The sequence below is a fragment of the Thunnus maccoyii genome, chromosome 4 (genome assembly GCF_910596095.1).
Source record: "Thunnus maccoyii chromosome 4, fThuMac1.1, whole genome shotgun sequence".
In the NCBI taxonomy this organism is placed as follows: domain Eukaryota; kingdom Metazoa; phylum Chordata; class Actinopteri; order Scombriformes; family Scombridae; genus Thunnus; species Thunnus maccoyii.
Window position 1 is genome coordinate 24048129 of NC_056536.1, and position 26928 is coordinate 24075056.

At 40.5% G+C, this 26928-nt stretch overlaps 2 protein-coding genes across 8 annotated transcripts in view; both read right to left on the reverse strand.

The window, feature by feature from the left end:
- Nucleotides 1-3769: 3769 nt before the first annotated feature.
- Nucleotides 3770-10926, reverse strand: LOC121895857 (specifically androgen-regulated gene protein). The gene is made up of 4 exons (XM_042409353.1): nt 10744-10926; nt 6464-6658; nt 5684-5846; nt 3770-5573 (listed from the first exon to the last, which is right to left on the reverse strand). Exons 2-4 carry the CDS (start codon nt 6566-6568, stop codon nt 4003-4005), a joined length of 1839 nt encoding a protein of 612 aa, XP_042265287.1. The 5' UTR covers nt 6569-6658; nt 10744-10926; the 3' UTR covers nt 3770-4002.
- Nucleotides 10927-14838: 3912 nt separating this feature from the next.
- The window catches only part of LOC121895655 (ankyrin repeat and SAM domain-containing protein 1A-like), a 63883-nt gene continuing 51793 nt past the window's right edge, over nt 14839-26928 (reverse strand). For 4 of the 7 annotated variants that reach the window (XM_042409038.1, XM_042409037.1, XM_042409036.1 and 1 more), the window contains 10 exons: nt 23523-23621; nt 23074-23220; nt 22449-22556; nt 22022-22192; nt 21784-21921; nt 21626-21697; nt 21421-21507; nt 20763-20900; nt 19471-19653; nt 17660-17908 (listed from right to left, as the gene is read on the reverse strand). In XM_042409038.1, the coding sequence (XP_042264972.1) occupies nt 17699-17908; nt 19471-19653; nt 20763-20900; nt 21421-21507; nt 21626-21697; nt 21784-21921; nt 22022-22192; nt 22449-22556; nt 23074-23220; nt 23523-23621 (1353 nt within the window). In that variant the 3' untranslated portion in view covers nt 17660-17698. The other 3 variants (XM_042409040.1, XM_042409041.1, XM_042409039.1) reach the window with 3 other exon arrangements.

A 26928-nucleotide genomic window follows, 5' to 3' on the forward strand; every position in this document is an offset into this window, starting at 1 on the left:
TCATTCAAAGTATCAATCATCATCATACAACAAAATTGAATTACAGTGCTTACTGCCTATCTGAATGCACACGCCAGCAAACACACCCACACAGAAGAAGTAGATAATACCCGTATATTTTAAGTAAACTCTTTTGATGACACAGAACTGGGCCGGGCATGCTTAAACCCCAGCACACTCAGCAGTGGCTCTGTGCCACTTTGTCTCCACTAATCCTCCATGATCAACTCATATGTGGAGAAAGGGACGAGGCTTTTTCAGACAGACAGTATGTAAGTATCTAAGTACAGAACAGGACCAGGGCAGTGGGGAAGTCCCATGAGCTCACTGTCTAGCCTGATAGTGCAGCAGCACGCCTACCTGCTCCAAATGCTAACACGAGGGAGTGTCTCGCAGGAGCTTTGCAGAGGTTCAGCTCATCTGTGTGTCATAAGATACCAAGATTATGGCCATGTTTAATTCCTCTTACCAGCGAAATGCCAAATCATGTCAGGCTCTCTCAGCTCAGCACCAGCGGTGATTAGGTTTAAGGGTCATTGTGACACTCTGATGAGTAAAACCTTCCAGCGGATCACCCACATTCAACACTAACATTCTTTGCTAATACTCTGACCTGAATCATTTCCTCTGGAAGCAACAAGATAAAGTGATTTTGTTTGGAAAGATTAAAAAAAATGCAGCCCAGATCATCAGAGTCACGCTCTTTCAAGCCCAGTCTGACCTCAAAAGCAATTTAAAAAATCTGTTAAAAAAATAACATGTCCTTCTCACGACTACACGAATAAAAGGTTTGTAACATTCAATTCCAAAAGTCTGAATGCAACAGGTCTTGTTTCCCTGACCAAAGCCAGTTTTATGAGATGTTTCATGTATCAACAGCTGCACCAAATTCATTTTAATTAGTGAATTAGAGAATTCCCCAAATCATTTTACATTTTGAAAGACTTAGCTTCAAAAAGGCTTGTAAATATGAGGCAAATAAAATGGAAATTGAGTTAAAGTTATTGATTTGGGTTTTTTTTGTTGCATAGCATTGCTGGCAGTGACGGTCCTGTTAATACATACTTATTTCCCTTTCGTAGAGTTAAATGGAAAACTGATTTGTAACCCCTTACCAAATACACAGCAAATGCAGTCTAATCCTCATTAATGTCCTTCAAAAACAATTTATCTGCTGTTATGACCTTATTTGATTCATATATCAGGTTGGTGAGAGGACTTAAATAATCTTCCAGAGAATAGAAATAATCAAAAAATTATGAAATGTATGCAAACACAAGACATCTGTTTCAGTGTTAATTCATGCATGCATGCATGCAAAAAAAAAAAGTATCATGCACTACTTTCCACTGTTTACACTCTTCACACTATTTTTTGATCCATGTCAGTTGTGATATGCAGAATAAGTAGCAATGTCTAAATTCATCAGTTTTCTCTGCAAAAAGAGTTGAATCTGTGTATTCATCAGCATGTGATGTGAAAATATGCATATTATGTTGTGCTCTGCTCACAGTATGGTTGGTAACACTGGTACACACACACACACACACACACACACACACACACACACACACACACACACACACACACACACACACACACACACACACACACGAATCTGGACTGCCCTCTAGTGGTCAGGCTGTCTCGGCAGAATGTTACACAGGTGTTCACAGGTTCACCAACCAGACCTCATTTTGCAGCTGCAACAAGCTGCAAACAATCAGCTACATTTTATGTGGCTCTACTTAATGAACATATTATGTCATAAGGTTGTAGCCTCGTTGTGATTACATGACATTGTTGCATAGTGATTACTATAAAGCCAAAAAGAGGTCATAAAACATCTGTTTCTGTTTATTTCTTTAATCTTAAATTTCATCTTTGTAACTTCATCACACTGAGAATGCAGGAAACTCGGGAAGGTACGCAGACTGATATGGTATGTTATTCATAGCAGCTGATCTATGATGCCTACGAGGATGACAGTGAAAGTGACAGGAGCTGTCACTGAGTCCTTGTCAGTCAGGTCTGCTGGCAGCGGGACAACAGGCGGAGAAGGTGGAGAGGAACGATATCTCACATACCAGCATGCCACAGAGCAGCACAAAGCAGCCTGTGTTGGTTTGACAGCACGTAGCTGCTTCATCTTCTGTTACTATAAAAGAGAATATTCGCTATAAGCCGCACTCACACTGCAGCAGAGAAATGAAACTCTACCTACTCCTGCCTTTGGGGGTCTTATAAGCACAATAAGTAGTGTCTAATTAATGTTTTTATTGCAAATTATGCACATGCGCTTTATCTTTAAACTAAACTATTCAAAAGAATATTCAAACAACTTGGCTATTGTTAAAAGTTTCCCCTGACAGATAGTAATCAGAGGTTTACTTCCTTAGGAAAAATGTGTGAAAAGATAAACATATGAAAATATTCTATTTATAGATAATGGATTAAATGCAGAAGAAATCCTCACACACAGGGCCCACACATGAAGCGGCACTTGGCACGGATGCAGTTATTCAGAAGCACACACACACATCCAGGTGACACCCAGATCAATAAAAGATAAGAGTAATTATTATCAATTTGGACACACTATGTTGCTCCAGTGGTGAAATTCTGGTAAGCCTTTGATGTGGCTGCCTTCCAACATAGACTATGTTCTAGTCCAAAAGTGGAAAAATGAAACCCACTCCAGTCAAGTTGATTCGAAAACTTCTGCTGTGTTCTCTACAAACTCTGGTGCAAATACATATTCACAGAAATATCTTCCAAATAGAGCTTAATTTTCACAGCAGTAGTTGACCTTAAGAACAAATTACAGGAAAGCGCAAATCTATTTGTCTCTAAAAGCCTGCAGCAGTGATAAAATGTTTTTCAGACCGACCGTTGGCTTGTAAATGTGCCACCATGAGCAGAAAAGGTGTTGCATAAACGGCTACACCAGGAGGTTAGAAAACAGGTTGCACCAGTTCTCTCCTCATCACATCAGATAAAGGTGCTGCAGCTGAGTGCAAAAACCGGTGCCTCAATTTTTTGATTTGACATGACACATGAGGGTGCTTTAGATGCCACCAAAGGAAAACAAATATGACATATTACAATTGCACGTAAAGGAAATTTGTGACTTGCAGACTATGTAGGTACAGTGTGTAATCAAAACAATTATAATAATGCTTGTAATTAAAGTTGTTCAATCTGCTCACGTACAACTGACATACACACTGTGACACTGCACATAGCTGCTATGTAACAGACTTATGAGTTTTGACATGTGCGTCACTATGCAACCATGCAAACCACATGTTTCAGATTCTTATCACTTACTGGCCACTGACTGTGTGCTTTGAGTAACAGTAAGGTAAGTTCTAGCAATGCAGGACATACTCTACAATTACTATCATTTACACCTTCCAATTCTGATGCACTGACACACTGCACTGAGCAAACAGGCTCTTAAATACACAAAACTCTGCATTTTAGTACTTTCTATGACAAAAGTTCCTGTGGTCAACAAAGTGGGACTAATAATTTCATTAGAGATTAGGAAACGAAAGTATTACCAACAGTGACCTTTGAAAAAGGAGAACTATGAGGGGAACCAGCCTCACAGTGGTGTCACCGAAACAAAGAGTCACTTGTGAGAGCAGACAATGACATGGAAATACCTGTAGATCACAAGACACATGTCAAAATGACAAAAAAAATCCATCACTGTCTCTAAAAAGTAACAGTATTTAATTTACAAAAAAACCCACAGCTACAGTCAGAGAGTTAGTAGTTTTATGAGAAATACAACACTGTATATATGGCTGTACAAGTAACAAATAGATGCAAGTGTCGGCATGACATCCATGTGAGGCAGTCTCTGGTTATAATAGCTTAATGCAGTTAAAATGAAAATGCATAAATATGTTGCTAAGCTGCTTCCCGAAAGTTTTGTAATGTCTTCATCAATCAATGTGGTATGTTTCTTTAAATATAGTTGGAAGATTTGCCTCAGTCCCTGAGCAGTCCTAGTTTCTTCAGAGCCTCGCGGCGGTTCTCTCCATTTTCTGCACGAGGGCAGATCAGCACACTGATACCTTGCGATCGAGGCAGCTTCTGAGAGTCTCCGGAGTGCTGGAAGACAGTGCGGGCAGGCAGGGACATCCGTGACTCCGGGTCTTTGCTGGTGGGATGGCCCGCCTGCACACCCTCTCCGTGATCACTTGAGAACTCTTTCCTACTCCCCAAAGAGGCAGGGCGCGGCCGATTGTTACGCAGCTGACTGAGGCTCTGCGCACCGCTGACGCCCTGATCGGACTCGATGGATCCTTGAGTAGCGATATAGCTGCTTAGACCCAGACCAGAACGCTCCAAGGTGGCTGATTTGACACCAGTTTTCCTAGGTGGGGTTAGCTGTTTGACCAGAGCAGGAGGGGTCTGAGGAGGGGTCTTCGCCTGTGCATTAACTGTGGCCTTTAAAACATCTTTGACAGCCATCATTTCAGTATCTGATGAGGGACGTCCATCACTGAAAGCAGCAGGTGCTGGAAGAATATCAGGAGCTGCAGGAGTAGCTGATGGTGCAGGGACAGAGGCAGGTGGTGTGCTGTTCACATGGGTGTAAGATGGTGTTAAGGGTGGTGTATGTGAAGCTGCTGGGCTGATTGGAGAAGGAGGAGATGCCCATGACTTTCGAGTTTTGGGTGAAAGTTTGGGGCTCAGGGTGGGGCCTGATTCTGTGTCATCACTTTTAAGCAAGCCAAGCTTTCGGAGGGCCTCAATGCGGACTCTCTGAGGGTCCAACAACTGTCGGTCACTGCTAGCGGGGACCGAATGAACCAAGTTGCCATCAGAGCCCGGCACCGATGCCTTGTGTGACTTCAGAATAATGTTGGCAGGAAGCTTCTTGGGCTTAGGGGCCACAGCAGGTGGACTTCTGGGCTCTGCTGTCTCAGAGGGAGGGCTCATTAGAGGACCAGAGGCAACTGCTGGTGGATTAAGACTGGCAGGCACTTCGGATGAGGGCTTGTTTGGAGGTTCCTGTGTCACAGGGGTGCTCACTGAAGTTGTCTTTGCAGAGGCTCTCGGGTGTAGCTGCTCCAAGTCGATAGATGTTGCTGGCCTATTATTAGATGCCCCTGCAAATGGAGGAAGTTGTTTTTCTTTCTCTGGCTGTGGAAGAGGGTCTGGTTCATCCATGAAGTCTGAGGGAGGGGGGATCAGACCCAGATCTATGTCAGAGGCCTTAGTGGACTGAGCTGTAGGGACACACTGAGAATTGCCAGATCCATCAGTGGATGAACCCAACACCTCAGTCTGAGTAGTTGGTGAGGAGACTTTGTGGCCAGTAACTGATTCAGGGACTGGAGGTTTTTGTTGAGTCATGAGGTTTATTGATGAAGAAGCTGCTGTGGACTGTGGTTCAGAGGTTTGACTCAGAGCATGATGCTCAGCTTTGTCTTCAGTGGTTAATGCTCTGGATCCAGGCTCTGCTGATAAGTGAACAGGTGGTGTGGGAACTCCACAAATGAGAAATGATTTCTGGTCTCTTCCGGATTCATCAGACTTGACACCGGAAATATCTAAGAAACAAAAGAGTAATCACTGCTGTTAGTGTTGAATTCATTGCTGTTGTTTTAGTGTGAAATGCAAAACAGAATATTTAATGACATGAGCAGCCATTCATATTTACCCTCTACTTTCATCAGACTCATTTTTTCTGCCAGGTGCCCAGAATCTGGTTCATCGTTGGATAAGCCGCTGTCCTCCTGTACTTCCAGCGCCTCAATTGTTTCCTCCAGATACATGAGACATGCCCTCTCTTCTGCAGATAAGTGCTCCATACTGTCATCACTCTGCACACAAAATAAATGCGACTGAAAAAACTATTGCATTTCGACTATGAACAGGCAATAAATTTCTCAACTCGTCAGCAATCTGTCTCTCCCATTGAACCTTAAACATGGCCATGAGAGACGGGAGAGGAACAATAGGTCAAAATTGTTTAGTGCTCAAACAGCTGCAAAGGAATGACAAATTATACGGCTCCTGTCATGTTCTTGGCCATCTTTCACTCTATATTGGCTTGTCAGGAGAATTTATTTCAGGTGACTGCAGTTGCCTGTGAACAGCTTGAGATCTTCTCCCCTCTGGTCGTCTTAAAAGAACACTCACAAATCTGGCTGAAACCCCCTGAGCAAACATGAGAGAATTTCACTTCAAACAGGTTCACTTCATCTCATCATCTTTCATTTAACCTTCTCCTGTGGGCTGTAAATGTCCACACAGACGTCATTAAAAACTGAACACAAATGTCAGTTCTTTATTTCCCCATTCCAACCAAGGACAGTAGTGCTGTCAAAACTAGTGTTTATTGAGATACACCAGAGGAAACTAGTAAGAGTAAAATATGTCAAACAGATAAGAAACTGGGACAGAGGAATGAGATGAGGGTATCCGCAGCAGCACTCACATAGCCAGAGTTCATGCTGATTACACTGTCGCAGCTCCCAGCACTGTCCATATTGCTCAAGGATTCCATGGCAACGCCGCCTGGCCACGTGTCACTCTTCGGCATTGCACAAGGAAGAGGATGAGGGCAGGACCGGGGCTTCACGGTCCTCTTATGATTGTGTAAATTTCACCAAGGATCAGTCTGAGGAAGAATCTGAAAGGTCAAGGAGAAACAGGGTAAAAACTGGAATCAGAGAAAATCTCCAGTTGTAGTGCTGCTACCTTGACAACATATTACAAGTTCATTTAATTGAACACAATTTAACAAGTACTTCCCACAACTGGTAAACATGAGAGGAAGCCATAGTCTGAGGCTGAAAATAGCTCGCAGAATTAGTTTGTCAACATCACAGCGACAACTGTTAATTTGTGTGATAAATGAAAGCCATTAATGAAAGCTGATAGTTAAATGATCCTCATAATGTAATAACTCCCCTATTAATGTAACAAAAGGCATTTGAAATGCCAAAAGTGCTGTCACAGTCACTGTGATATATTAAAACGCAACCAGTTATGCTAGTCGAGCCATTACATAAATCAATGTATGAGCTGGTAATAAAATGTATTTACTCATAAAATATGGCCATGATTAATGTGCAGTCCTGAGATTATTGGGGTTTGGTATGTTGACATGAAGGCTGATATTTGTGTAATGCAAAACATTTTAGTTAGTTATAAGTTATATCACTTATTCACATATTCATCCCTTTCTTAAATGTGGAACAGTTGATAACCAAATGAATGATTGTGAGTAGAGCTCCAACCATTAATCGTGTAGTTGCCAACTATTAAATTAATTGGCAACTATTTTGGTGATCGGTTCATCGTTTTGAGTCATTTTTTTAAGAAGAAAATTTACAAATTCTCTGATTCTAGCTCTCTAATGTGAATATTTTCTGGTTTCTTTAGTCGTCTATGACAGTAAAGTGAATATATTTGGGTCATGGATTGTTGGTCTGAACAAAACTAGATATCTGAGGACGTCACCTTTGGCTTGATTGAAATTTATGGACCAAACAACTAATCAATTAATCGAGAAAATAATCAACTATTAATTGAAAATGAAAATAATTGCTAGTTGCAGCCCTCATTGTGAGTGGAATCTTTGCCATTGTTCCTTCATCTGTTTCATTTTAGAAAGGTGACATTAAGTTTTGAAAGAGGAAATATACCATTCTTCCTCTTCCTCAATTAAAAGTTGAATTTACAGGTAATAAAACACACCCTTGCTTAATTCAACTGCCTTACGTTGTCTGGTATAACCAGTACAATATGGTGGCTAATGTTAATGAACATTAATAAACTTTAGATAGATTCTGCTGTATACTGTCAGTTCACTGACTTCTTCTCTTCTCTTGTCATTATTTTGGTGCAAACAGACATATAACTTTAACAAAATGACATGATTATTCATATTATTTTAGGTTTACTACTTTAGTCGCTGTCGGTAGACCTGCATTCAAATTATTCCAGTAACAGAAAGCAGGAAGAGGATATTTTTTTGCATGGTAGCACTCCAGAAATGCTGTGCACATAATCTGTCTTCATACAGCGATGCTTAAAACATTGTTTATTAACTGTCATTCCAGTCACTATGATCCAGCCATCAAGAGAGAAATGTTCATCTTAGTTGATGAATACGCCTTCACACACACACACACACGCGCGCGCTTGACGTCATGTAGAATCTGCATAAAGACAGTTGATGTGCTGTGTTATGTTACAACGCTACACAGCTTACTTTTGTTTCCTGCTTATTATCCTTTGCATATTACCACTGACAGGTCAGGCATGAGGAAAGTGTGTCAACCAAAAACTCAAAGGATTATTACTGGCTCTTCATTTAGCGTGCTATTCTCCTTATCTGGTGAAGTGATACAAGAAGAGGGATTTTCTAAATCCTCACTAATAGACGGCTGATTTAGACACACATACCCATCAGTAAGTGAAGTCACAAAACCTTGGAGAAAGGGCCACTTAAAGCAAAGCTCTGTCCTCCTTACTTTCCCTTTCAAGAGCTTAACATGTATTAGTACGTGCCAAAGGCAAATACCACAACAATGAAGAAAAGTTGAGACATAAAGGGACAATATTTGATGAAGTCGAGTTAAGACTCTGTAGTGGATTTTGGCTAAATAGGTCACAGAAATGTATTATACTGTATCCCATGATAAAGGCTTTACAACCTGTTATATGGCTTATTCATCACGTAGCTGCACCCACACAATCGGGTTCAGGTGTGTGTGTGAGAAGCAGAAGAAAGCTAACTTTATTGTTCTCTTATCTCAGAGAACATTTGATTAAATATATGAGAGCAACGTAATTAAAGTTTCCCTTTATGAGTCAGTGCCACTGCTACCTGAGGTCTATGATCCTAACTGCATGAAGGCTGGGAGTTATAATTACTGGGTCATGAAGTTGATCCAGGTACAAACACTCATTCAGTGTTTTTGTCCACCACAAACAATGTGTCCCTCTGTCAGTACAAGACAGTTCGAATTTCAATTATGTGTGATTCAAGATGTGTTTTTTTCTTGGACTACGTGTATATTTCGTTACGGCAGCTTAAACAAGGTGAGGAGATTAAGCAGAGGAATTTTAGAAATGCAAGATAATGATAATAAAACAAAGCTCCCCTGAAGTTTATTGAGGCAGCATTTCAGAGGCAGCAGATTCAAGTATTTTTGGGCTCAATATATTGACTACTTTTAGGTAAAAAAAAAAAAAAAAAAAAAAAAAAAAAAAAAGAATAAATATGTAAACAACTCAGTATGTTTCCACCAGAATCGTATTCCTTGTTGTGTGTTGAGGGGACTTTGAAACAGCTTTTGGAAAATACAATTTAGGGAAAATGTAACTGAACAGGAGATTCTGCACCATTTCAATGTAAACGTGGATAAACCGTTCCAAAATATAATATCACTTGTAAATTGAGTCAGCCAAGTGTGTCGTCTGGTGATCTTTTATTGACTTTACAGCGCTGCCAAGAGCAATGACATTTTTGGCCTTTTGCCTTGAACACACAGCAAGGACAGTTGGGGAAAAAACCTGATCACCAACACCCACATTCACACATGTTTTCTGGAAACAAAAGCTAGTTGACAAAGCACCCACTGGTTTCCCAGTGAACGCTTTAGCCACTAATTACAGTCCCTCCTATTAGGGCATTCAGATCAGCAGAGAGAGAGAGAAACAGACAAATGTCCAGGCTTTAGCAGTTAACACCTCTCAAACCTGAACAAGGCAACAAACCTGCAGGGCGGCAGTTGGAAAACTCACTACACCCACAGCTGAGTCAGGATTTAATAGTGACAGGAATGTCACTTTGCTTGCTTCCATGTCTTAATGACAACTCTTAAATTCAGCCGAGCGCTCTGATGTGACTGGGCGTTTCACTTAAATTACAACTCAGCTTTGATAAAGGGGAGGATCAACTCCAGGTCTTTAATGTGATTACTGTGAGAACAGCTGCGCAGTTTATGAGCCAGAGTTACAATCACAGGAATCATCAGTTAGAGTCTGTGATGACAAATTACAAGAAGGGGGGGGGGAGGGGAGAGGGGGGTCCAAAAATGTGAAGTATGTGTTCAAGGGCAGCCAGACTGAGAACTGGTTTAATAATTAACAGTAAACAAAAGTTCATGGTGAACACCATGTTGTGCAACTCACAACCTGCTGGAGTGAACAGAAATATTTCATTAATGTTTAGCTTGGCACCTTGTCCCACTTAAACGACTATTATTGACATTTAGTTGCAAATATTTGCACTTTCCCTGACTCATTGTCTACTCACTAAACCACAAAATATTCAGTGATTAAACTCTTATGATCCATGAGTTATCTTTCGAAAGAAATACATGCTTCCACAAAGTATGAACGGTGATTGGTTATGCTGGTCATATGTGGGACTATTTAATACTAGCAGTTCTTTTTTTCTGAGGACTTAATTCTCCATTTTTATTCAACTCATCTCATCTGAGGCAGGATGACATTATCTGTCAAATATTGTCACCCACACCCATAATCCCTCATCAGCTACAGGAAAAATAAAATACAAGTATGAACAGTATGACTGGAGATCATAGTTTGTTCTTACCAAATGACTCACACTCACCAGTCTAAACAAGGGTGATTAAAATGAAAAACACATTGATTTATAGTTTTTAAATACTTAAACAACTTTTTCCTCGTAACTAGCTCCTCCTCTGTATCCATGAATAAAACAAACATCGCACTCACTTCCAACGGAATGATTTCCTGATAATTGACCGGAGATGTTGGAGAAATGAAGTCGTGCAGCTGTGCGGACAGAAACGAGCTGTTTCCAGATGTCAGTCCATCGCGGCGGCGGCGACGGCAGTGCACCTCACTCCCCTCCGGCAGCTGCACTGTTCCTGGAAGCACAAACTACACGAAGAGAAGTGACAGGAGGAACAGGTGGGAAATAATTGCACCCAGGTGAGCCAATTAGCTTTCCGGACAGGTTGGTGCGCGGCCAATCAGGGAACGTCTGACTGGGACGTTTCCAAGGAAGAGCCAATCGACTAACAGTCTCCTGTATATTTATTCCCTATAGCAGAAGTAGAAAAAAATAACTTATATAAGTCATGTTCAGTGTATATGAGTCACTGGCAAAACATCGTGTGTATAAATATTTAAAATAATAAGAGAAGTTTTGACATTTGTTTTAATTTAATCTAATTGTATAATAATCCATGTCAAGCAAATTGAACAAACTGCCTTCACAGAACTCATTTACAATCAGTAATTTATCAGGTGTGAACTGACAAGTGTCAACATCAGTGTCTAGATATAAAACCAGTACCACTTTCTGATAAGACACACTGGTTTATAAGTAGTAATCAATGGTTATATGAATGCTATAATAATAAAATAATGTAATGATGCGTCATAGATCAGTTATAATCCAGTAATAAGAACAACTTTGTGAAATATCAGTTTATCGTCCTGCATGTGACACTTGTTTTAAGCTCTTAAATTAATTAAGGAGACCCTTCAATTTATTGTTAACTAATTAACAACTTATTGACATTTACTATTGTTGACTGGATGGATTGATCTGGTATTTAATGTCTGCAATGAACTTTATAATCTGTTTTTGAAAAGTGCCCTAGAAATAAAAAAAAAAATTATTATTATCATTACCTGTTATTAATGACTTATTAACATTTTTAAGTGCAGACTTGTTGGCTTATTAGAAAGCAAGAAACCTGAGTTTTTATTAACAATTATAAATGCATTACTTCTGAATAGAAAGAATACACACAAGCTGATAACCCCAAACTTGTTACTGTTAATGGTTTAAAATGAATGTATAAGGCACTGTATTTTCTGCATGTAGAGTTCTTTGCTACAAAGTGGAACCATAAAATGGTGCCTTGTTCCCTCATGTGGGCCTATCCTTAAAAAAACATACACTACATGACTTGTCTTACTAACTATTTGTATTGTTTATAGGCTGGGCGCTGTAGAGTCTACGTCAGTTTGTGAATGTTGGAGTGCAATATCAGCCTCACAATCAGCCACACTGATCTGTTTTCCAGGAACAGCAGAATACATCTCTGACGTCTGTCACATATCTATGAAAATGAGCGGAGGTGTAAATTCATTTTCCCAACTGATCTGTTGTTGTGTTGATGTTTTCATGTCAGCCAGTGATGTCACGTCACAAGAACTAGGTGATTTAAAGGTAATTTCATCCATCACTTTGTAAATGGTTCAAGTGTGAGACAAAATAACAATAAAATGAAATTAAATAACATTATGGCATATTTGCAATCATCAATTTAACATTTTGGGTAAAATGTTCACAGTACAATAAAAACTGTTATACTCAAATGTCACACTGGAAGTATTGTACGTTTTACTGCAGAGCTGTGAGAAGAGTGGACAGAATAAAAGAAATCAGTGTTTCAACCTAATAATAAATCTGAAGATGAGACATTTGTCTCTGAAGAATGACAGACCACAATCTCCTGCTAGAGTCAGTTATAAAAATAAACAGGGTTTCATCATCTCTTTACACAAACTCCAGAGTTATTTTGAAGCGACTGTTATTGGAGTATTTGTTGTTGCATTTCAATTAAAGCTCCAGTAATCTCCTTCTGTTGATTTGTTTTCCATTCTAACAAAGCAAAAAAAAAAAAATGTCAATGAACATCCTGGTGCTGGAGCAATTTAAAAAAAGTACAATATTTGAATTAACCTCAGCTAATTAAAGTAAGTCAACAGAACACGGTGACTTTGTTCTTTTTTCAACATTAAGTTTCAAATGAGCAAATACTTTTAAAAGTTTGTAACAGGCTCACTTCAGGTTAAATGGAACCAGTAGGACCCTAAACTCCAAAAATAAACCTAATCATATAATGTCTGGAAGGTTTTAGTGCAAAGAAATATACTGTAGCAGCATGTTTGTTCCTAATGTCACTACAGCTGGTATCTAATGCAGCAGCTTGCTGTTTAGACTGACAGAATAAGCTGTGTTGATATTATACTGTCAGCTGTGTCTGGACCTCTGTTGCTTAATCTCTTGTAGTTGGTTTCGGTTTCCTGCACTGACTGTGAGCTGCCGCTGTCCATCCATCAGCAGAGAAGGGTTTATGAGATGGACGTGGAGGGTGGAGACCAAACATTTCATCCTGGCACATCCACTGACCTTGTTTGTCCTCTGACAAATCAAAACACTTTGAAGGCGTATATATACACTGTGAAGCCTTAGCTGCGAGACCTGCAGTAGAACTAGAAATCTGAAAGGAAATTCAGCAAAAGTTGAGATCCGTGTCTGAAATAAAAGAAAATGCAAAAGGTTCCATGGTAACGATAAAAAAAGAACAAATAAAAAGTCAACAGGGACAACATTTCTAATTGCTCCATTTATTAGTTGTACAATTATGAAAAATAATCATAAAAAAGACTGGAAGCCCAAGATTATTTACAATCTTTTTTTTTTTTCTTCTGAAGTGAGGTCCCTCTTCTGAGTCATTGTTTTCTCAGCCTTTTTTCTTTTAAATCACAGGGTATTTATTCACGATATGTTTAACTTTATAAGACAGTCCTTTTCTCTCTTTTGACAAACGTCAAAAAAATTACATACGTACATACATATACATATATATATATATATATGGATATCTATAAAAGCAAAAATCATTCAAGTATCAAAATACAGACTGCTAGATTCATGTACAATATCATTCTCATCATTATTGTCATCAGATTAGTCCCAAAATATCTCTCCTGATCCTCAGCAATGTGCAAAAGCAGAATGGGACCAGGCTGATGGCTGAAGGTGCCGACAACCAGTGAGCTGAAGACAGTGTACCATAGAGTTATCGTACTGGCCTGACAACGTACCACATATACAACAGTTAAATCAAAAACGACCTGACTATGTACCCATATACACATCGGCTGACCAAAAAGTACCATTAACAGTCAACATACTGGGAGTTAGCTAGGAGAAACATGCTGTGCCCTATTGTTCTGTTCTGCAGCTAAAATCTAAAGATGTACCAGCCTGCATGGCAGGTTTGGTGAATAATCTTGTGTAGATTAACTGAACAAAGGAGCAGGGAAGGAGAGAAACTGCAGAGAACCACACCTGATCCAGTTCCCGCATTAGGACACGTCATTGTCCAATAAAACAATAAAAACATACAAAAACAAACAAAAAATTACAACTTTCAAATCAAATAAAAGCCACCCCCTGTTATATTACTATAAAACAGTCTTTGTAGTGTTTGTTTCTCTGCCCCTTCGTCCTTTAAGTTTGGTTAGAGAATTCCTCCCGTGCAAGATTACATTATTTATCACAGTTATACATGTATGTTGTGGATGAGATGGTCATGAGGAGACGCTACTATTTGGATACAGGACGAATAATCCAGGAAGGAGTGTGTACCTACAGTTGTGAGGTCTCTTGTCTGATGCCTCAGTTTGTACCTTCGTGTCATAACAGAAAACATGTAGTTCCTCATCTCAGCTACTTCCCCTTTAACTACAAGTTCTGCATTGAAACCTACAGGTACATTTCCTGAAAGAGTGAACACAAACCCTCTGTGAGGGCAGACTGATAGCTGTTGGGAGGCCACAATTCATTTCTCAGGAAATGCAAAGAGCATGACAACCATCACTTTCTGATGGACAGGACGCTAGATGGAGGTGTGTGTGCGTGTGTGTGTGTGTGTGTGTGTGCGGTGAGCGATGATGAAGTCGGTGGGGTCAGATGAACTGATGGACCGTGCAGTGTTGAGAGCTTTGTATACGTTTCTCTCGGGGCCCACTCCACCCCCCTTCCCCACCCACCCACCCACCGCCTGATATGTTACTGTGGTGAGCTGTAGTCACAGTCCGACTGGTGATGTGATCCTCTGCATGAGAAGTAGGTCACTTTTCCCAACAAAAACACCCATCATGCAACAGGGCTCATTCCTGTCCTTTCACACTGGCTGGGAGTGGTCACAGTGTTCAGCTACAAGGAAGGGACACAGACACATGCACACAAAGCAATGAGGTTAAAATAAGTAAAAATAACACTGAAATAATGGACACAAACATTGTGATGGATCACCCCTCCCCCAATATAATGATTAACTCTTTTCACTGGCAGCAGTGAAATATTAACTTGCTGTGATTGGCAAAACAAAAGGCAGGATGAACATTGAAGGCATTTGTCGTGAAAAGAAGAAGAAGAAGAGAAAAAGACAGGACAGAGGAAGATGCACTTATTCTTACACATTTAGGGATTTGGTGAAAGTGCTTAGTTATAGTTATTTCACTCCAGAGGAAGCATCAGGTTTTAATCCTGGTGCTCTGATTGATAGACAGAGGAGAGCATGCCAGTCGTAGACAGTTTGGACTGTCTATTTTCTGGAGCAGCCAGGACCACTAACATGCAGGTCCAAATCCTCTGCGTCCCACAAGAAAATCCCTCAAAATGTTTACTTTATTAGCTCCATAAAAGGACTTTATCACAGTGCAAGAATCTTAGCCTCCTTTGGCTTTGAACAGCCTGCTGATAGTGAAAAAATCTCCCCCTTTGTTAAATCGCTCTAACAGCACAACCTGCATCCCCCCTGAACAGAAACAGTCTGCTACAATCCGACTGATGCATAGAAATTGCGGGAGCAGTTTCACAGTTCCCTCAGGAAACATGTCCATCCAGGTACAGGATGTGTGCAGTGGGTCACTCAGATTTTCTCAGGACTCGCAGTCAGGAGTTGAAAGATCAGAGTGAAAAGCCTCAGAGCGGCCGTCGCCTAATGGAGCGAGAAAAGCACCAAGAAAAAAAAAAGAGCTTATCACTAAGAGTCAATAGTAGGATGTTGATTGGGGGAAAAGGAAGCATTGTACAGAGTTCAGGGAGCATACAAGGTAAACAGAGAGGAGAATAACAGTGAAGGAAAGTGGCAGGCTGGTAGTGTGACTGATACCAGCTAGAAGAGGACTGATAAAGTGGAAGGGTTGCACTAATAATCAATACGTAGTAGAGTAGTAGTGGTGGTGGTTTAGGATAAGGAAGGAACAAAGCGCTCCTTCAACTGTCACAGATTGTGTTGTTGTCAGATGAAGACAAAAGTGATGTCAGGGAGTGACAGACTGAGTACAAGATTATTCTGTCAGTCGATCCGGCAACAACACGAGACAGAGCTACAGTGTGAAGGGAGACGAGGGAGGGCGGGGGTCCAGCCTGGAGAGAGGCAGAGTCACAGTGAAAGGCACACAGAAGGAGGGAAAGGAGAGGGGTGAGAGACCAGGCCCAGGTGCAGAGGTCAGGAGGAAGAGGGGGTCCACTCAGAATATGGTGGTCTCGTACTTAGTGCTGATGGTGCGCTTGGATTCCTTGGGGTCCACGAGCCACGTGGCGCTGCTCTGGGACTGAGAATCCCCCTCCTGATCCACAACATCTCCCTGTAAACACAAACGGAGAGCATCAAACTGTCTGCCTTTCAACAGCAGTGGATCTTTTAGTGAGTAATTACACAAACAGGTTTGGTCAGTAACAATATCACTGAATCACAGAGGGAAAGGAGAATGAACTCAGGTGACTATGTGCAGACTAACTCATCTGTTGGCATGGTTAACCTCTTTATTTGGTTGAAACTTTGTGATAATGCTCACATCCTTTTTGTCATGAATCAAGAGAAGAGTCCTGTCTACTTGTGGAATCCACCTGCCAACAGGCCGCAACATCTCCTGACATTTACCTAAAATTTACCCATAAAAAAGTTGTGTAAATCCAAGTTTGCACAGATTGTAAATAAAATATCTACAATGGCAAAGCAGTATCGTCAATATAAACTATTATAATCATTATAACTTTTATTGTAACATCCCTTTTGTCATGAATCAAGAGAAGATTCCTGTCTACGTGTGGAATCCACCTGCCAACAGGCCGCAACGTCTACTATTGACATTTACCTAAAATTTACCCATAAAAAAGTTGTGTAAATCCAAGTTTGCACAGATTGTAAATAAAATCAATACAATGGCAAAGCAGTATCGTTAATATAAACTATTATAATCATTATAACTTTTATTGTACCTGAGTATTATTTTTATTTCTCACAAATCACAAATTTTAGTCACTTTCATTCGTTTGTGATGTAGCATACTTCACTACAGCTCAAATCACAGCTATTAAGAGTAAACTGTTGGGCTTCTCATAAGCTGCAATAGATTAGATGTGAAGACAGTTGCAGGAGAGTAACAAGGTTTTATATTATTTGTTTGATAATTGGACTTTATTTTATTTTATTTTATTTTTTACATAAAATCTAATTCTAACTCCGAAGTGTTAAAACGTTATTCTTTATAAAAAGTTAACTCAATAACTTTTTCTCAGTACTTTTTAAAGGACTAACTTGATATTTCATCTAATGGATTTTTATGCCTTAAAACATCGGTAAAGTAACAGTACTGAAGGATATTTTAGCACTCCACAGTTCCACCCTCACCAAAAACCAGGCACAGAATGAGCTTCTCTGTGTATGTAAACATTCATAGTATTACTACCAAACTGTCACTAGGGGGCGCCAGAGTCAAAAGTAACATAGCTGATAAAAGCTTTTATCAGAGGCCATGTATAGGAAAGTGTAGCTCATATATATCTATTTTTTTCCACACACAGCAGTAAAACATATAATATCAGCAATATAAATACATAAAAGGGGGATTATGGGGTTGTTAAGGCAGTGAGAGGAAAAAAAAAAACTAGGAAGAAAAAGGAGAAAAGCATGGGTGGATGGAGACAGGACAGGATGGTATGATGATGTAAAGGCAGCACCTGGGCAGCAGGGCTGGTAGAGTGCAGCGGTAGGAAGGAGGGACGGTGGGTGGTGCAGGTGTAACAGTAACAGCAACGACTGTCGAGAGGAGGAGAGTCCTGGGAGAGATAAACACCGCCAGGAGGAAAGAGGAGAAAGACAGAAGAAGGGAAAGAGCACAAGAAAAAAAAACAGACAAGAGGCGGGGTTGTGAGAGAGTTACAGGAAGAGAAATTGATACAGATTTGAGCATGCAGCATGAGACAGGAGGAAACTGTGATTGTGCTGGATAGTTTTCAGGTGTTGGTGTATGTAACTGTGGGAGTGTGAGGCAGAATGTTTTTTGGAGAAGTGCATTTGTGCTCAGCAAAACAACCCTGATTAAATAAAGGTGGAGCATTTAAATATCAAAACACAGGAAGTGAGGGAAACACAGGCAGACACTGAAGAAGCGACAGTAAAAATCAAAAATCTTACATGATTCTCTTTATGCCTACAATACACTAGAAGACTTTGAAAAGACTTTTAAAAGACTAAAGTCTGACACCTTCTCAAATCTAAAGACAAAGTATCATAAGTCACTGAGTCTTAAGTCACAGACTCAAAGACGGGAATCTTGCAGGGTCACTATTTGCAAAACTACAACTAGATTCCTTTTGAGATTATTTCACATCCTGCTCCTGGTGGAAATTTACATGAAAAAATGTTGAACAATGGAGCAGAAACAGAAACAGCTTTTGGCCACAGCTGTCCTTGTGTGTGCAGTGGTTTGCACCAGTTTCTCCTCCTTTTTCCACAGTCCAAAAGAACCGAGAATTGTTCATCTACCCAGTTTTCGGCTTCCTATTTGGCGCTGGAGAGAACGCACCTATTGGTAGTTGACAATGTTCACGTCATTGAACTTCACCATTTGCACGAGCCAAGGCTAAAAACTTGCAATAATATTTAACATGTTTGATTTTATGGGACCGTCAAGACAAGAAAAAGACTGACGTAAGACAGCTCAGACTGAGTTTTTTTGACCTTATACCAAACGATCGAGATGACGGGGGCGTGCCACAACTCTAGCAAAACTCTCATGATTTTATTCTGACACTGGAAATTTGTCTGCGACAGAGAAATTCCATTAAACAGACGGAGATGTGCGACTGGTCCCTGAGGTGTAATTATCTCATTTATATTCAACACAAGCTCACTTCTTAATGGTTTAAAGCTAATGGCCAGACGAACATTAGCACAGTGTAATAACGATGTGAAAAGCTGCAGACTGATACAAATGTTCTAAGTGTCTAATGTGTTTCTGTGCGTTTGATTCCAAAAAAGCTAGATCTATGTTCCTATAAAAACATAATTATTACATCAAGTGTGAGGATGACTCAGTAATGTGTGATATGCTTTAGTTTTACACCAGCTGCCATCTTGTAATAGTATTTTTTTGATTTGTGGATGTCTCTGACTTCTTTTTAATGCTGCAATAACAACAAGCAGAGCAATGCACTACATCATGTCCATGAACAGGTAAAGTGCATTTCAGGATAAGGAAAAAAAGCAGTAGCACAGCTTGTATTAGTTTTTGTGCCCCCATTAAACTCCAATCAACTCTTCCATTAAGTTTTAATAGGTTTAAGTGTGTGTATGTGTGTGTCTGACGTCTACGCTGCAGTATGTATCCCCAACTCACCCCTGACTTCCGTACGCTGCCTCGTGGTTTGGGTACAGGTCGGCTGGACTTGGTCTCAATGACCTCTGAACCGGGTCCCACTGGAAGGTTCTGGTGCTGTTTGGTCCTCTGGGCCTGCAGAGCCAGCTGATAGGCTACCTCAAACGCCTGCCCCAGCGTCAGTATAATCTCATAGGTCAGGTTCTAGCAAAAAGAGAGAGAGAGAGCAAGCAGACTTTTTAAGTATTCAGCATCCTCTCAGCAGATATAGAGCTGTCTCACAGTAAACTGAGCACAGTTTTGTTTCCAGGCTAAGGAACAAAACAATACTCAGTTTGCAGTGAGACAACAAAAGATATCATGACAAAGTTTCCTTGCCTGAAACTTCTTCAAAACCAAATTGCGTAACTTGGAGAAGTGACAGTTGTCTTGGGAGTATTGTGCATCAGCGAGCAGCTCCGCTCAGTACCTGGGCTGAATACATCTGCCGTAGTTTAGCATTTAATCGCTGCTGCATTCTATTGTTAAACCCTGACAGCTTCCAAATATGAACAAGCACTTTCAGACTAAAGACAGAGGATTCAAGCTTCACATTATGTGTCTTGGGAAGCTGAAAAAAGAACTCGTGGTGAGAGCACTGCGTCAATACAACACGAAGCTCTGAATTTATCTGCATATTCTTCACTTTTGAAAATATCTGCCCTTAGATAAATGTGTCATCTGATAGCAGCGCTATGGTCAAAATCACCCCTGGCTGTTTTGGCCTTTGATGGTTCTCAAACTGCTGCGGCACCTACTTGATAAGGGGCGGCCCCTTGTTTCAACCCCACAGAGGAAATCACAGTAGAAACTGAGCGCTGCTAAGCTCCTCCAGACTGTAGACTGGAATGACCCTTGCTGCATTATGAGGCAGATTAGCAGGATAATCATCAGATCTCAAGGGGGAACAGAGTAGGTAATGGAGGGCTAGTTATCAAAGGCAGAGTAGCACTGTGTGTGTACGAGGAGGCAATCAACCCCAACTGAAGCGTGACACCTTGAAGAGATAGGGCAGTCTAGAGATAACAGTTTTGACCGTGCGGACTGTCACATCTCCTCAATGTTACAGCCACAAGTACGAGAGACGACGCTGGAGGAATTCAAATTTAGCAGTAAGGAAAGTTATCAGCACTCGCTAGAGAGCCTCCTTTAAATATGTTCACCTTGTTTATGCTAAAATCAAGCTGACACAAAAATTGCACGTCATATTCATTTCACTCTGAAACAGATAAACCAGTTTGTTTACGGTTAAAGGACAATGAGGGTATCCTTACCACGTCTACTGTGCTGAACACGTGGCAATAGTGATGGCTGGTCTGCAGGTCCTTAGTGATGTAGGCGAATGTGCACAAGTCCTCTGGGTCCTGGGCTGCGCACGAAATATTACGGATCTCATGCTCTGCGATGATGTTCTGCACCGAGAGGAGAGGAATGCATGAATGAGACTCAGTGACTTTAAATAACCCTCTGTAAAAGCTACGCGTTTCTGTTTGATGGCATTAACACAAGGCAAACAGAATGTTAAGCTGTAACACACAGAGCTCGAATTCTATAATGTGTTATGAAAATACCGAGACAGCCGCTGAGGAGGTGAAATCGAGACATAAAGTGGGTTTCGCAGCTATCGCAGGAAAGTGGAGCCATGAAAAGTTAAACCAGGCTGAGTCTTTTTTCATTCATTTCAAAAAAATGTCAATATGAGGAGATGTCCCCCCCCCCCGTCAGGAAATACTAACATGAACAAGTCTGACAGAAACTTGGAGGCATGACATTTACAATCAGAAGAGAAGCAGCGTGACGTTTGACTGGAACACTTTCATACACACAATCTCAAAATCTTACAAAAGCAAATGTGCTGTTATTTATGTATTTGGGTTTACTATAATGTGTAACATGACATGCAGGGTTAAAAAGTGAACTTTGATTGCTAACCTTATTGGCTGCATCAATGAACTTCACACCCTTGTATGTGATGGAGAGAACGATGGTCGGGACTTTTCTCATTTGTTCTGTCGACCTCTGGATGAAAAAAATGAACAATACAAGCAGAAAGGACATTAAGGCCAATTATTATGTATTAATATGTAGAATAGTCCATGTTTATCCACTGAGATTACAGTAGAAAACTGTCTCATACCCGCATTTTGGCACAGGCATCCTGGGTGGATTCAGTACCCCGTAAATCCTTAATAAGCATGGAACCGAGGTACTATAAAGGGAATAGAAGACAGAAATATACTTTGAAATATTCAATGCAAACAGCATAATTTATGAACGAGAAAGGCGAAAACATACATTGGCTTCGTAGGCGCAGGATTCAAAGATGAGCTTCTCTGGCTGGTGATGCCAGTTCTGGACTGGAGCGTACGGTGCTGCCAAACTAGGCGGCCGCAGGGTCAAACGGGGTTCTCGATGCCGTTCTTCATACCGTTCCTGGAAAAAAAAATAAGCATTAATGTCAAAGAAGACTTGCAGGGACACACTACAATCCATAATGTACTGCTAAAGTGAGAGATACACATAATCCACATACATGCGATCTGTGTCGTTCACTGCGATGTCTTTGGGTGACGTCATAGTCGGTATCTGGCACTTTTTTCCTCCCTGGTTCCCCTACTGGCAGCAGAGGGTCCATTGAGCGTCCTGTGTATGACTCCATCAGGCTAAGCGGAGATGAGGTCTGGGATCCAGGCAGGTCTTGGCACTAAAGAGACAGACACAGTCAGCTGTCACATGATGAATGTAACATGATGATTGCTGGCTATTTTGTGTTTAATTTTTCTCAGTAATTTGCAGCTTTTGTGGACCAAAAAAAATCAAAACATTGATGGAAACTAACAAGCTTGAGAGGAGGAAAAAGCATCAAACTCTCATTCAGTCCCTCATTTCAAAGTGTGTAACAAGTAAAGTACAGTATGTTGTTGGCATAATAATGTAGGAGCCTCTACGCATGTCCTCACCCTGATCTGAGACAAACGAGGAGGCTTGACGGGAGGCTCCTCATAGGGCCTCTCTGCTAAGGAAGCAATGATGCGTTTCCTGTGACCAAGTAGGGTGATCTTTAGCACCTTGAGGAAAGAAGAAATTATTTGGTTAACACGTGTAGCAACACTTGAAGAATCAGAAATGCTGGAAAGTTGGAAGCGCACCAAGAAACGCCAGACATAGACGCTTAACTTGTCATAACAACTTTACTTGAAATCTTTAAGCCTCAAGCCTTCAATGAGATCTTAAATGTCTTATCTTAGAATAGCTCTCACTTTGTTTTACCACAACAAAAAATGTGCTATGCTTCCTTCAAACAAGAGACTTCTGTCTCAAAAGGCAGGTGAAGTGTCACTACCTCAAATATTACTGGTTTGTTCTCTGACATTTGAAGCCTGATCAATTGAAGTATTTTAAAACTACTTCCATAATATTCATTCAGTATTCACCTTCAGAGTTTCAGTTTCTTACCTTCCCAAACTGCGGCTGGTCTAAACTGTCAAAACGTGTCCCTTGTGCTGAATTTTGTTTAACATACTCGCAAACTAATTTCACCCTCCAATACTCCTCATAGTCCTCATGTACGTCACCGTGACTCACATTGACAATCTCCAGTTCCCAAAGGTTTTTGACACAATCCAGAGTGCGATAGCCACTGGCCAGGAAGTTGTGCAAGTACTCGTGCAGGCCCAGATTCTCCAGCCAGGAGGACAGCGAGCTGCTGCCGTCACAGCCCAGTGCTTTCACCTGCAGGAGAGGACTAAATCATTCACTGATACTTCGAGAGCTTTGGGACAATGACTGGCCCTGCATGGTGCCTTTAAACTTTTTTTTTTGCCTCACTCTGAAGAACTGGCTAAAATAACCTCATACATGTATATTGGTACCTCAAAGGAGCTAAGAGACTATCTGTTAGACTTATACAACACGCCTTGGTATTAAAGGGAAGATTAGCACTTTGTGATCCAACATCAGAGGCAATGCAAGACAGTGAATCAGCTCTGACTACGCTGAGATTAGTATTGAGGCAGTAATCAATGATTTGTTACCTTGGGTAAGGAACGTGCTGCATGCAAGATCTTCTTTCTGTGGCTCGGGTCTGTGATTCCAATTTCTCTCAAGTCCTGGTCTTCCATTACATTACTCCCCTGTAGCAGAAAATAAAATGCTTGTTAAAGGATTTGTGTAGTTTCTTTATACCCGTGGCTGTAGCAGCCTCCAGAAAGTGTGGTACACACAAGTAGAACACAGTAGAGATGTGCCGGTGTACTGTTTTTACAATAGACCGCAATGGTAACAATACTGCCAACCATTTCCATTACCGTCATTACAGTAATTATTGCGGTTTTCAGAGGGTACATGAACAAAGCACAGCTCCCCTGTTTTTCTTAGCAGTTTTTTTGGATAAATCACAAGAAAACACTATTTTACTGGTCAAATAGAGACACAGCAGTCAGAGCAGGACCAGAGAAGCATTAGCTAGTCAACCTACTCAAGTGTAGCCAGTTTATGTATATACAGTACCAGTCAAAAGTCTGGACACACTTTCTCTTTCAAGTGAATGGGACGGTGTGTCCGAACTTGTATTTTAGTTTATTTTACAAATCTGAACATGAAATGAATCTAACTGAAAGTTGACTCTCTTTAAACAACCAACCTGCTTTTGTTTGGAGTGTTTTTTAGTTTTTTGGTGTTAGTTCATTCACAGGGTGCAGTAATATATTCAGTTCTGTTCAGTTTGTTCAATTTGATTAAATCCAAGGTGAACGTGGCATTAAGTAATTTTACTATACAGCAGTATTTCAGAAGAAGTCTGACAATTATTGTGATAACACCATTTACTGTGATATTTTTGTCCACAATAAATACAAATGAATTCAGGCAAAACATTCACACTCTTAAGCACCATATAAAATGTTTTATACTGCAGAATCTTAAGGGTAAGAGCCAGGTTGAATGATCAAGTCATATGAATAAATCTTTAAATACACTAAAAATCTAAAGCACAGAATGCAATCTGGTTGAGACTCCAATAAAAGAGCCCATGCTGCACGGTTAGTATTGATCACACGTAATGGTACCATTGCAGAAAAAAAAGGTCAATCATTCCTGAGTGGGATCTTCAAACTCCTCCCTGGGACTCCAACCTACTGACTGTAGTGAACAGGGGCCACGTCAATAACCCCTTAAATGAGACTTAAGTGTGTGGGGGAGGGAACTGACAGGCATGTGTGTGAACGATGGTCAAACCCATCTTTGGTTACAAACAGTATCACCTTTGAGACTGTGTGACAGGCAGGTAATGGATAATGGAGAAATGAATGATAAATCAATGTCAGAATTGCAAGTGTACAGGGATATGAGATGGAGGGGTAGGAATACTCGTGCATCAATGGTTGATAGTAGCTGATGGCTGCAGGGAGGAGAAAATCAACACTCTGATATGTAAAAGGAGAGTCTATTTTTTTACACTGCAAAATCATTCATCAGCAGTCTAAATAAATGAGTTATTGCAAAGCATTACTACTCAGATGACCAGTGAGTAAAGTAGTCCATCTTGTCATCTGTAGAAGAGTTATCCGAAAACGCTCACTGCGTTACTTCTGAAGAAGAGGTCAGCAACTAAATCTCATCTGTTAAAGTATCATGACGCTCCATGAGAGATGCTGCCTCAGGAACAAATTGTGACGGCTCAGGGCTCATGTGGCTGACTCTTCAATATGAACCTCAGGTTAATCCTATAGTGCTCACCTAGGCACACACACACACACACACACACAGACACACACACCAACACACAGTAACAGGATAGAAGAGGAGATGTCTGTAGGTCAAACCTGACATCCTGTTTTTCATGCAGACAAGGTAGATACAAACAAGGGGCGGAAAGGATGAAGAGAGAGGAGGAGCGAGCCTGTCAGTGAATGTAAAAACTGCAGACTAATCTGTGTAATGCTGCATGCGGAGTCACAATGTTAATCAATTTTGTTGAGTGAGCCACTGATATATAGTGACGTTAAAGTCATAGTGTGTGAGTGTGTAATATGAGCAGTTTATCAGCAGCCTGTTTGTGGGAATTTTGAAAAAGAAAGACAAAGAAAAACCCAAAGACAGATAGAAAGAAAGACAGAAAGAAAGAACGAAAGAAAGAAAGTTAAGAGCAAATTGGTGCATGAACTCGGTCATAACTACGGTGAGACGTGACCCGAGTTAGAGCTCAGATTGAGCACAAGACATCATGACGCATCTCTTTCGCTTTCTTAATACCTCGCACTAAACTGACAACTTGAAGCCCATTATCTCTGAGCAGCAACACGCTGATCGCTGCCTCTCCAGCTGAGGATTGAAACTATTTGGGGAGCTGGATGGATAATAACACTTTGACAGTGCATGGATCATTGCATTACTGTCCCACTGGAGATGAACTGATAAATGGCTCTGCGGGGGGAAATAGCTCAGACAGACTGGCTCTACAGTCTTTGCTCCCGTTTTCTGGGTTGTTTTCTGCACTTTTACTGTTAAGTAGATGTGTTTTATTTAATCTGGCTATTTCGTGTTTCTCGTGTGTTTTCTGTGTAATTTGCCCGTGTTTATGTCTTGTTCTTCCTGCGGTTATGGTTTCTTGAGCTTTATAGAGTGTTAAGATGCTGTTAATGTTATCCATCACTGAGGTATGCACAGGAGGCACCATGTTTGAACAAAAAAATCCTGTTCTAATGTTTGAGGTGGAAAAGGAAATTATCTTATCAGAACAAAACGGCTGATGTGAAAAAGACATAATGGGCCATGTGGGATTTGCGGCCTTGTTAGAGATTGACGTTAGTGCTGAAATGATTAGCCCATTAATCAACTAGTAGGTTCACAATCAATCACCCGGAATTTTAATAATTGATTAACTGTTTAAGGCTTTTTTCCAAGCAAAAAAAAGCAAAACAGTGGCTAGCTTAATCTCTGTTTCATATCTTCATATATTAAATATTTTGAGGTTTTTGACTGTCAGTCAGACAAAACAAGTAATTTGAAGACGTCATGTTTGGGGGCTTTGTGAAATTGTGGTGGGCATTTTTCTGAATTTTCTGATATTTTATACACTCAACAATTAATCTTTTAATCCCCAAAAATTAACAGATTCATTAAGAATGAAAATAATCATTGATTGCAGCCCTAACTGACATAGCTAGACATTTTGGTTACTGGAAGTTTGTTTCCATCCATATCAGAGCTGAAACAATGAGTTGAATAATCTGCTAGTCGATCGACAGAATTAATCTGCGACTATTCTGAAACTCCATTAATTGTTTCAGGGATTTTTCACACAAAAATGCCAAACACCACCTAGTTTTTCTTTGTCATACATGATAATGATTCGACTATCTTTTAGACTGCTGGTCGGACAAAACTCATAATATGAAGGTTGCACCTCGAGCTCTGGGCAATGATAACGGACATTTTTTT